This window comes from Lepus europaeus, chromosome 3 (assembly GCF_033115175.1).
Source record: "Lepus europaeus isolate LE1 chromosome 3, mLepTim1.pri, whole genome shotgun sequence".
Taxonomy (NCBI): Eukaryota; Metazoa; Chordata; class Mammalia; order Lagomorpha; family Leporidae; genus Lepus; species Lepus europaeus.
Window position 1 is genome coordinate 892,213 of NC_084829.1, and position 12,440 is coordinate 904,652.

General features: G+C 50.1%; 1 protein-coding gene across 1 annotated transcript; it reads left to right on the forward strand.

Moving 5' to 3' along the window:
* Positions 1 to 2,105: 2,105 nt before the first annotated feature.
* On the forward strand, positions 2,106 to 3,032 carry LOC133753261 (putative olfactory receptor 2W6). Its single transcript, XM_062183735.1, has one exon. The coding sequence runs from the start codon at positions 2,106 to 2,108 to the stop codon at positions 3,030 to 3,032; it is 927 nt and encodes a 308-aa protein (XP_062039719.1).
* The last annotated feature ends 9,408 nt before the right edge of the window (positions 3,033 to 12,440 follow it).

The window sequence follows — 12,440 nt, forward strand, 5'->3', positions numbered from 1 at the left end:
CTTAGGCTTTCTGTTGACAGCTCCAAAAAGGTTCTTGGTGTCGGCCCAGATGGCAGGCAGATCGAGGAAGAATGCTAATGCTATTTCCTACCATAATCGCTTCTTTGTAATTTAGCCACCCTACAGCAAGTTCTCCATTTTACTTTTCCTCTGAAGTGGTGCTGTGTCATTACCCTATAACATCAACCAAATTATGGGAAGGTAAAAGCACACGGTTTTCACTCTTTTACCTTCAGAAAGAAGCTGGAATCCGAGGCGTAGCATCAGGCTGGGTTGTCAGCCTGATCGTTGAGATCTTTGACAATTCCTGGTGCATTAGTCTCCTAACCCTTACTTTCCACCTACGTTAACTGCACAATCTTTCAAAAACACCAGGTAACAAGCCAAACCAGAAGAAAACACACTAATATTTGTTCATTCCTACATCCTTTGGGAAAGTTGACAACAGGTAAGCCTACATGACTAAAGAAAATGTGGAAAATGTCTTCAATGTACAATATTTGTGGGGGTAAAGTTTACTGCAAGAATTTCTTATTTATCTATTTGACAGATATAGTTAGACAGTGAGAGAGAGAGAGAGAGAGAGAGAAAGGTCTTCCTTCTGTTGGTTCACCCCCCAAATGGCTGCCACGGCTGGAGCTACGCGGATCTGAAGCCAGGAGCCAGGTGCTCCCATGCAGGTGCAGGGGATCAAGCACTTGGGCCATCCTCCACTGCCTTCCCGGGCCACAGCAGAGAGCTGGACTGGAAGAGGGGCAACTGGGACAGAATCCAGCTGCCCATATGGGATGCCGGTGCTGCACGCACAGGATTAACTAAGTGAGCCATGGCACCGGCCCCTGCAAGAATTTCAATGTCTAGAAGTTTTCAGCAAAGATAAGATTCTCATTTGAAAATCAAGTGTGACAAAAATTTAAGTCCTTTTCTGCCTTTATTTTTTCCCAGTTTACTAAGTGAATGATTATTACAAGTTGCCTTACTTCTCTGGATCACACAGCAATCTAGGTATTTTTAAATATCTGCTTGATAATTTTAGCCTTGTTTTGATGCTTCCAACTGAAGTGTGAGTTGTGCTACCACCTGCACCAGCCATTTGCTGTGATTTCAATTTTATCCTAGTACTGTTTAATCCAGCAACTACAGTGTCTTTTATGAATCCATCGCTCCTTATTTTCATTAGCCATATTAGAGTTAATTTTTTTAATTTACTTTTTAAAATTCTTTTTAAAATCAGTCTTTATTTACCACAACCTCCATTTCTCCCATTGCCACGCTCCTGTCTTCAGCAAGCTAATCACACTGTTCTGACATGCAGAAAAGGCTAACAGGAGATAAACAGATCCAGAGTTTCCGTTTTATTACTGGACTGAATATCCATCCCTGACCTTAGCAATGAGGTCTCCAGATTCTGTGACTCAAAGGGAAATGCATGGGGGAGACCTGGATTGACAGCTTCTCCTGGGGATAAGGGCTGGGCTACTGAGTAGATACGACTAGAAGCTAAGGATAACAGTGAAGCTGGCACTGTGACGTACACGCACTCTTGGGCCACAGTGACAGGATGGTAATAATCCAGCTCGCGGTAGGCAGTGCTCTGCCTGTCTCCTGTGGTTTTCAGCAGCTCGAGGAGTGAGCTCAGCCCTGGCTGTCCCGTATCCAGAAGGGTGTCGTCAACACTGAGGGCACGTGGAAGGCAGCTACTAGGGTGACGGTTCTCCTGGTAACCTTGTGACCTGAAAAGGAAGTGGAAAGTCTTGGCCCAGATGAAATCCAGCTGAGAGGAGGCAGCATCCGTAGGCATGCTAGTGGGTGTCAACCAAAGGGGGTTCAGTATTCAATAAAGTTCAAATACTTTGTCTCATGAACCGCAAGAAGAAATGTCTACTTAATAAAAGGTGATGATTCCAAGCGGGAATTCTCCAACAGTGAAACAGCCAGCCTTGGGCGTTTGAACAGCGCCGGGCAGCCGACACTCTCCCATAGGACAGGTGGTTAGGGTTGATGGTTAGCTGTTTCCCTAAAAGCCGGACTCCCGTGGGCTTCAGGACATACACATATTCTTCATTTATTTGTGTCAGCTACACAGACGCTGTGAAAGGCAGGCAATGGAGAGATCCAACGACAGCTGCGCCTACGGTTTCATCCTGGTGGGCTTCTCCGACCGCCCCAAGCTGGAGATGGCGCTCTTCACGGTCAACCTCACTCTGTACTCGGTGGCCGTGCTGGGGAACTGCACCATCATCCTCGTGTGCGTCCTCGACCCGCGACTGCACACCCCGATGTACTTCTTCCTGGCAAACCTGTCTTTCCTCGACCTCTGCTTCAGCACCAGCTGCGTCCCCCAGATGCTGGCCAACCTCTGGGGCCCGGACAAGAGCATCAGCCTGGGCGGCTGCAGCGTGCAGCTGTTCGCGTTCCTCTCGGTGGGCGGAGTGGAGTGCATCCTCCTGGCCGTCATGGCCTACGACCGCTACGCGGCCGTGTGCAGGCCCCTGCACTACAGCGCCATCATGCACCCGCAGCTGTGCCTGCGCCTGCTGGCTGCGGCCTGGGGCAGCGGCCTGCTCAATGCCGTCGTCATGTCGCCGCTGACGATGACCCTCCCCAGGTGCGGCCGCCGCCGAGTCAACCACTTCCTGTGCGAGATGCCCGCGCTCATCAAGATGGCTTGCGTGGATGCGCGCGCGGTGGAGATGCTGGCCTTCGCCTTCGCCATCCTCATCGTCCTGCTGCCCCTCGGCCTCATCCTGGTCTCCTACGGCTACATCGCCGCGGCCGTGCGGCGCATCAAGTCGGCTGCCGGGAGGAGGAAGGCCTTGAACACCTGCAGCTCCCACCTCACCGTGGTCTCCCTGTTCTATGGGAGCATCATCTACATGTACATGCAGCCCGGAAACAGCTCTTCCCAGGACCAAGGCAAGTTCCTCACCCTCTTCTACAACCTGGTGACCCCCATGCTGAACCCGCTCATCTACACGCTCAGGAACAAGGAGGTGAAGAGCGCCCTGAAGAAGGTCCTGGGGAGGCGGTGACCACAGCAGAGATGCCAGGCGTCCTGGGGAGGCGGTGACCACAGCAGATTGTCAGGCGTCCTGGGGAGCGGTGACCACAGCAGAGATGCCAGGCGTCCTGGGGAGGCGGTGACCACAGCAGAGATGCCAGGCGTCCTGGGGAGGCGGTGACCACAGCAGAGATGTCAGGCGTCCTGGGGAGGCGGTGACCGCAGCAGAGATGCCAGGCGTCCTGGGGAGGCGGTGACCACAGCAGATTGTCAGGCGTCCTGGGGAGGCGGTGACCACAGCAGAGATGTCAGGCGTCCTGGGGAGGTGGTGACTGCAGCAGAGAAGTCAGGCGTCCTGGGAAGGCAGTGACCACAGCAGACATCCCAGGAGTCCTGGGGAGCGGTGACCATAGCAGAGATGTCAGCCGTCCTGGGGAGGTGGTGACCACAGCAGAGATGCCAGGCATCCTGGGGAGGCAGTGACCACAGCAGAGATGTCAGGCATCCTGGGGAGGCGGTGACCACAGCAGAGATGTCAGGCGTCCTGGGGAGGCGGTGACCACAGCAGAGATGTCAGGCGTCCTGGGGAGCGGTGACCACAGCAGAGATGCCAGGCGTCCTGGGGAGGCGGTGACCGCAGCAGAGATGTCAGGCGTCCTGGGGAGCGGTGACCGCAGCAGACATCCCAGGCGTCCTGGGGAGCGGTGACCACAGCAGAGATGTCAGGTGTCCTGGGGAGGCGGTGACCATAGCAGAGATGTCAGGCGTCCTGGGGAGGCGGTGACCGCAGCAGAGATGCCAGCCGTCCTGGGGAGGCGGTGACCATAGCAGAGATGTCAGGCGTCCTGGGGAGGCGGTGACCACAGCAGAGATGCCAGCCGTCCTGGGGAGGCGGTGACCATAGCAGAGATGTCAGGCATCCTGGGGAGGCGGTGACCACAGCAGAGATGCCAGCCGTCCTGGGGAGGCGGTGACCATAGCAGAGATGTCAGGCATCCTGGGGAGGCGGTGATCGCAGCAGAGATGTCAGGCATCCTGGGGAGCGGTGACCACAGCAGAGATGCCAGGCGTCCTGGGGAGGCGGTGACCGCAGCAGAGATGTCAGGCGTCCTGGGGAGCGGTGACCGCAGCAGAGATGTCAGGTGTCCTGGGGAGGCGGTGACCATAGCAGAGATGTCAGGCGTCCTAGGGAGGCGGTGACCACAGCAGAGATGTCAGGCGTCCTGGGGAGCGGTGACCACAGCAGAGATGTCAGGCGTCCTGGGGAGCGGTGACCACAGCAGAGATGCCAGCCGTCCTGGGGAGGCGGTGACCGCAGCAGAGATGCCAGGCAAGTACTTGCCTCAAACACATTTACTTCATGCTCCTGATAAATCGAGGAATCACACGCTCTTACATTTTTTTTTTAAGATTTATTTTATTTATTTGAAAGGCAGAGTTAGAAACACAGGGAGAGGCAGAGGGACAGGCCGTCACTCCCTGGTTCTCTCCCCAAATGGCCACAACAGCCAGGACTGGGCCAGGCCCCAGCCAGGAGCCAGGGGCTCCATCTGGGTCTCCCTCGGGGGTGCAGGGGCCCAAGCACTTAGGCCATTTTTTTCTGCTGCTTTCCCAGGTGCATTAGCAGGGAGCAGCTGAGGCTCCAACCATCACCCATATTGATGCCGGCGTTGGAGACGGTGACAGCCTCACTCGCTGTGCTGTGTCACCAGCCACGTCGCCAGCCAATTGTTTAAATATAGATAAATACACTGAAAGGACTCCTAAGTCAATATGAATCACCCATAGATACACATGATATTGAAAAATCTTAGCAAAGAAATGTTTCTTGAAAACAGTTAAGTCCCAGAAGAAAGATGAGATGACTCTCACACAGATATAAATAAATAGGCACTGAAGATTGTATCCAACTCAATCAATAGGGAACCAGGCAGACATACTAATCATTTCCAAAAAAAAAGTCAAAAATACATAAATTTATAAGGAGTGCATGAGTGTTGACACCCATCTGCAAAGGGAGGCAAAACATGCCTCTTCCACTTGATCCGGTCTCCTACAGGACAGTCAGGCAAGGCTCTGCATGGCTGTCAGTCACCAAGGACTTCAAAGTTGTGAACAGCTGCTGCAGAAGCCGAGTCACAGCCTGGAGGGGCGTCCTCTGGGCCCTGGACCGTACGTGGGTTTCCAGGGACACATGGCTTCCCTCCTAGCTAAACCATTTATCTCATGCATGTTGTAACACCAAGTACGTGGTCTCAAGCTGCTCAATAAAAGGATCTAAGTATTTTCATCCTGATTTTGTTTACATGGTGAAACTATTGTGTAGAGAATCCATGTAAATGAACCCAGGTCACATAGCAAAAACGTGGTTTCCTTTATCTTTATTTACTTTTAAAGATTTATTTATTTATTTGAAAGGCAGAGTTACAGAGAGAGAAAGAGAAAACTTCCATCTGCTGGTTCACCACCCGTCCCCCACAAATGGCTGCAAAAATTGGGACTAGACCTGAGCAAGTCCAGGAGCCTGGAGTTCCCTCCAGGTCTCCCACATGGGTGGCATGGACCCCAGTACGTGAGCCATCTTCTGATGCTTTCCAAGGCACATCAGCAGGGAACTGGATTGGAAGTGAAGGAGCTAGGACTCTGACCAGCAACCACATCGGATGCCGGCATTGCAGGTAGTGGCTTAACCCGCTGAGCCACAATGCCAGTCCCCAAAAGTGGTTTCAATAAAATCACATGGTTTTCACTACAGAGTGCACCAAGCATACACCGGTCGCTAATAATGCGTCCAGCCATGTTTTCTCCATCTACTTGTACGACCCTTCCAACTGGGTATGCCCCAGATCAGGGGCACCACATTGGCTATTAGCACCAGGACATCACCCCTTGCCACACTGTCCCATGCAAATGTCCTGTCCAAGTCTTTCCCACACTTCTGAAAGCTTGAATTCAATGTATTTGTAAAACTGCCTGGACTCTTGGATTTTAGAATATTTTATCACATCTTTTAATGTGTGGAACTTTTATACACTGAAATGACAGTTTTTGTGGTTTGTATTACATAAAGGTATTTCAAAAAGTTCATGCAAAGGGATCATTAAAAATAAGAGAGATAAAGAGACAGAGACCTCCCATCCAGTGGTCACTCCCCAAATGCCCCAGCCTGGAATGCGGGAGGCCAAGCTGGGAGGCAGAAGCAACTCAGGTCTCTCACTTGGGTGGCAGGGAATCAAATACCTGACCCATCACCTTCGGCCTCTTGGGATGTGCACAGCAGGAAGCTGGCACCAGGAGTGGAGCTGGGGACCAAGCCCAGGCATTCTGCTGACAGGCAAGGCAGACATCCTAAGTGGCATCTTAACTACCATGCCAAAAGCCAGCCCCCATGTGAACTCTTTGATGTCCTTGAATCGACAGAGTGCAAACGTAAGTTCTTGAGGGTGGGGTCATTCTTCTTCATCTTTTTAGCAATCCAGATATCATTAAAAATCATTAATAAAGTAGAGATGAGTGATCAAGAATAACTTAAGGTGATGACTAATTAATCCAGGAAAATTTCCCCCATTTTAAATTAGTGTTACTATTTTCTTTTAAGATCTACTTATTTGAAAAGCAGAGTTGAGAGAGAGAGAGATCTTCTGTCTGCTGGTTCCCTCCCCGAAGGGCAGCAAAGGCCAAGGCTGGGCCAGGATGAAGCCAGGAGCCAGGAGCTTCATCTGGGTCTCCTATGTGGGTGGCAGGGACCCAAACACTTGACCATATGCCACTGCTTTTCCCAGCTCATTATTGGGGAGCTGGATCAAAAGTGGAGTACAAACCATGATATTATATGGGATGTGGGCATCGCAGGCAGCTTTATCCACTGTGCCACAGTGCTGGCCCCGATACTATCTAATTCTACCTTTGTTCTTCAAAATTACTAGGAAGTCTATCACAATATGCTATTTCAGTTAACTCTTCTGCCAGACTTGTTATGCGTTTCTTTCTCAGTTCATTTCAAACCCTGAGGAGTCTCTCTCCATGGCTGTCAAAAGCCATCCCAGGATTTTTGGAACAGAACTATTCCCACCCTTTAAATGTGCATCATTTGTTTGAAGGCACCAGGGTGGAGAGGTGACCTCGTGGGGAGGCTGGAAGACAGTCTCCCAGCTCTTCAGACCTCTCAGATCCGCACAGAAGGACATCCCCTGGCCCCTGTTCACGTGGTTCTCTTGCCTGTGCTGCCCTCAGTCCCCAGTTCTTTGGTCCTCATTTGGTACTCACTTCCCATTGTTCCTGAGTCACTAAAACCCGTGAAAAGAATTTCCAAAAGAACACAGTGTGTTACAGAAGTTTTGCCTGCAGAATACGTGGGTATTCAAAGATCTGCAATCACGGGCACTTCTGAAAGTAGTCCAAACTCCTGGAGCAGGAGCTGTAAGAGCATCTCGTAGGGAAGGCTCAGCGCCCCACCCCAGGAGAAAGGACATTCTGTGCCCTGGGGGTGGCTTCTGGGCTGGGCCATCCCCTCCTCCAGCTGGGTAACCATCCCAAGTGGAGCTGGTGGGGAGGGCCAACGTCAGCTTCTCCACACAGGGACCAGCTGTGCTTGTCTACTCCTCTGTGTGCTCCTGCTGCTGGCCTCTTCCCTGTGTGCAACCTTCCTGGAATTAATGAACAGCACCTGTGAGCCTCCTTGGGCTTCAGGCGCCCCTGGCGTGACAACTGGCACAGTAGGCGGGCGTTTCCCAAGACTTCCCCATTGCAGAACCTGCTGGGATGGACAAGGACTGAGGAAGGGGAGGGAATGTAGACGCAGGAGGTCCCAGGAGGGACACTGGCATGGTGCTTTCAGGTCGGCTGAATGGCCGGGGGCCAGCGCATGAGCACAGGGACACCCTGAAAACACTCGCCAGCAGGTCTGTTGGAAACCCTGTGGGCTGTTGTGAACCCGATCAAGGATTCAGAGAGGGCCGGTTTGGAACTCTACAGATGGTAGAAGAAAAAGGCCCGTTAAAACGGAGACTGGGGCCGGCGCTGTGGTGTAGCGGGTAAAGCCGCCTGCAGTGCCAGCATCCCATATGGGCCCAGTTTGAATCTTGGCTGCTCCACTTCCAATCCAGCTATGGCCTGGGAAAGCAGTGGAAGACGGCCCAAGTCCTTGGGCCCCTGCGCCCACATGGGAAACTCCCAAGAAGCTCCAGGTTCCTGGCTTCAGATTGGCCCAGCTCTGGCTGTTGCAGACATTTGGGGAGTGAACCAGTGTATGGAGGACTCTCTTTCTGTCTCTACCTCACTCTGTAACTCTGCCTTTCAAATAAATAAATAAATGAATCTTTTAAAAAAGAAGAAAACAGAAACAAAGACTAAGGCAGTCACTCCTGTTTTGAGAAAGTGAAGCTGGAGTGACAGGCTCGCCATACTGGGGTGGATAAAGATTTGCTATGTGGATGTTTGAAACAGACTAAGGGGAGGGGGGCATGGGATTTACAGGAATGATGTTGCAGGACCCAGGGCGGTTATTTCTACAGCTGGAATGCAGGTCAGGGTACTGCAATCTGCCGCTACCCAACTCTATGGGCCGCTGTGCTCCATTCTTCTCCCCACTGGTGGGGAGCATAGCTGGCTTAGGAGAAACGGATCTCCCGAGACCGCCAGTAGAGGTGTGTGCAAGGCAAATAAACAACCCAGCTCGGTGCTTCTAGGCTTATGGCAGCAGCGACCTGGAGACGGAAGATTCCAACTGCGGAGTTCAGTTCTGAGTAATTAATTCAAATCCTAAATTAGCTTAGATTAAGTACATTTGGAGTTAAGACTTAACAGTGTGTAGCATGTTAAGATTAAGTGATATAAAATATGGGGCACCGTGTTAAAGTCAAGCTAAAACTTGGTCTCAGGAGCTTTTCGGATCTGTTGCAAGAACCACCATTCCTCCATGACAGCCTTTATTTTAAGCCAAAAAAAAAAAAAAAAAAAAAGATAGGCCTAGGGGTACGGGAGTGAAACTACCCCTGGAATTTAGATTCTTCTAAATGACGCCTAGCTCAAATGCACCAATGAAATACATAAAGAATAAGGAGCTCGCCTACGTGTGTAGTGACGTATGTACTTGTTTACTTGAGTGCGTAAGATGCTGGGAGGCACAGGGACGGGCCTCAGCACTGGGCTGCTTCCTAAGCGCCGGTGAGGGCCCCAGCTAGCTGGTAATAAATCCTCTTGCTGTTGCATCCAGCCTGCCTTTTGTGAGTTGTTTTGGGGAGGGTCTCATACCGGACACAACACAACCAACCCCTGAAACGTTACAAGCAAAAGCAAGCGCAGGAGTTAAAGTGGGCCCCTTGCAAGGTCTCACTGAAACTGCAGGCTTGGATGCGGGGAGGGGGGGTGGGGGGGGAGGGAGCACGGGGTTGGACCTCCTCTGAAGGACAGAGCTGCTCTTTGTAGGTTTTGGTTGCAGGATTAGGGGTGGGGCCCAGCTCCATGTTGAGCTCTTGGTCCATAGAGGGCCACCCCGGGAAAGCAGCAAGTCGGCTAAGAGCTTGGAGCAGGAGTTGGAATCCCACTCAGACATCCAGGGACGAGGCTCTACAAACTCTCACCTCCCTGTGGAGGTTTTGGTTTCTTCCCCCAACCTCCCTCCACTCGTAACTTTCAGGAACAGTTACTTCCCACAGCCACAGGCTGAGCCTGTTTGCTCTTTGCTCAAGTAATGCGAAGTGGAACTGTTCTAAGGCATTTTCCTTTCCACAGCTTCTGCCAGCACTCCCCTGGCCAAAGCAAGTCGCATAACCAAGCTCAGTATCAAGATGGCGGGAACCCTATTCCTTCCAGCTAGTGACTGCAGTGTCCAGGAGCAGAAAGACAGAGGGGAAGGTAATCGAATTTGTCACCGTCTCTCCTTTAATTCTCATGTGCGAGCGTGATCTGGTTTCCCCATTAGCTGTTGATGGTTTCCACTTCCAGAATTGCCATTCTCCCAAGAGGACCACATTCTTTTATCCTTGAATCGAATGTAGATTGAGGCACAGATAGTTCCTCAATCATTCAGCTGATCACTGGGCACACAAAAGGAGAATGTTCCATACGATGACAAACGGCTTCATTGTCCCACGGTGCACATCCTGGAATTTCTGAGCTTTTGATGGGGGTCAGATAGTTCCTTCATGGGCTCAGATGTTTTTAGAACAATTTATGAAATAAGCTAGCAACCACTCAGCTCTCATCATCCACGTTCTGTTCCCAAACACCCTCCGCTGACTCTTGGTTTCAGACTGGAGCCCAGTGGGGCTGGAGAGGGCACCACTCGCAGCTTCATAAAGAACTAGCACCTTTGAAAGCTCAGGCCTGCAGGGGGAGATGAAGACCAAGCAGTTCAGGGAATCGGTGAAGTCAGGTGACAGTGCACTGGCAGGAGAGTGGGCGGGGAGCCAGCTGCTGGGAAGAGGGAAGAAGCTCCCCTGTCCCCTCCAACTGTCCTCCACGTGGGACAAAGCTTTCAATCGGCCGTGCCTGTGGGAAAAGGGTGTGCCAGAGGGCGGGACCCGGTGCACACTCCAATTCACAGGCACCCTGGCTGAGCTCCCTACACGCGTGAGGACGGCTTGCCCAGGCAAGCCAGTGCTTGTGTCTGGCCTCCGGTTTCTCTCTCTAGACCATGGGCTGATTAGTTGCCTCGAAACTTCAGCCTTCTGACAGACGCAATAAAGAAAACCTGCTGCTCTCGCGGATTTTTTCACAGCTTTCGCTCCAGCATTCTGCTTTGACGTAGCTGGTGACTGCAGACAAAGGCTACAGATATTGGTGGCGCCTCAGAAAGTTCTTGGGAAAATGGAATTTTCCATTTCTGGAACTAAGTTTATGCTTATGAAAAAATTTGAAATCTATGCATAGTTTTTCTCTTTTTTTTTTTTAAAAAAGATTTATTTATTTATTTGAAAGGCAGAGTTACAGAGAGGCAGAGGCAAAGACAGAGAGAAGTCTTCCATCCTGGTTCACTCCCTACATGGTCACAATGGCCGGAGCTGCACCAATCTGAAGCCAGGAGCCAAAAGCTTCCTCCAGGTCTCCCATGCGGGTGCAGGGACCCAAGGACTTGGGCCATCCTCCACTGCTTTCCCAGGCCATAGCAGAGAGCTGGATTGGAAGTGGAGCAGCTGGGTCTTGAACCAGCACCCATATGGGATGCTGGCACTGCAGGCAGTAGCTTTACCCACTATGCCACAGCACCAGCCTGCATAGTTTTTCATAATACAAATTTTCTGTGAACTTTCTCAAGACTCCTCGTATAACCAGAAAGTAACCCTTCCCATCCCTGAGTAATTGACATGATTAGGTAGCATAATGAACATGTGGTGAACTAGTGCTTTTATTCACACCAGTGTTAGGACGTTGTTGCTGTTATAGCTCTGGACAGATAAGGACCAGATTCAATATAATCTGCCCAAGGCTCCAGTACTCAGGTCCCTGTTACCCACGTGGGAGACATGGTCTGAATTCTCCCCTCCTGGTTTCTGCCCAGTAAAGCCCCAGCCGTTGCAGGCAATGCGGAGTGAGCCAGTGGGAGGGAGAGTCTGTGTCTGCCCGAATCTCTCTGCCTTGCAGTTAAATACATTTTTTTAACAAATGAAACAACACTTGATTTGAAAAAAGTATGTTTATAGTTTGCAACAATTGTTATAATACACTGTATTGAGCTACTTGTTATCCACGTGTATATGTGTGTTGACCTAAGTCACTAGATGGTAAGGTTTATTTCCAAAACATGTATTTTTATCAAGGCCATAGATGTGAAGATTAAAGCAAGAGGTACAGAAGGGTCTTTCATGAAAAGATCTATCATAAAAATAAAAAATAATTTTTCCATGCCAAAATGCAGACTCCTTTTGAGTTCATTTTTATAATTCTTAACATATACCTACATTTTGGTTCCTTGATCTACCAATGCAATCTGTTGACAGGGCTATAACTGATGCCACCAGTATTTTATTATTTCTATCCTTCCACGGTATTGCGTTTATAATGTGCTTAAACTTCTGTACTCGGTTTCATCACATTTAGAACTATTTCTTGATTCTTTTGCTTCCTTTCCACCTCCTACTGTACATGTTCTAGCTCTTGTAAGCAGTTAGCTTTTGCCTTGTCAAACTAGACCTTGGTGCTGGGGAACTAGATGAGCAAAACTCACTTGCAGAACATCAAAGTTCTTTCCACATATCTAGGCACATTCCAAATACCTGATAATTGATGTTTAGTGAGTAAGGAAAGAGTAGGATTGATCAAGAGCTCTGTGTACGGTCCAATACTGTCAATACTATCTATTCTGGCTGCAATTTATTGATTGAATATAAATGCAAATTGCACTGATAATTTTTTGCATGTTTTACTCTTCAATCATGGAAAATACATTATGTCATACTATTTTAATAATTTCTAACATAATACTTTTTACTAATTGCTG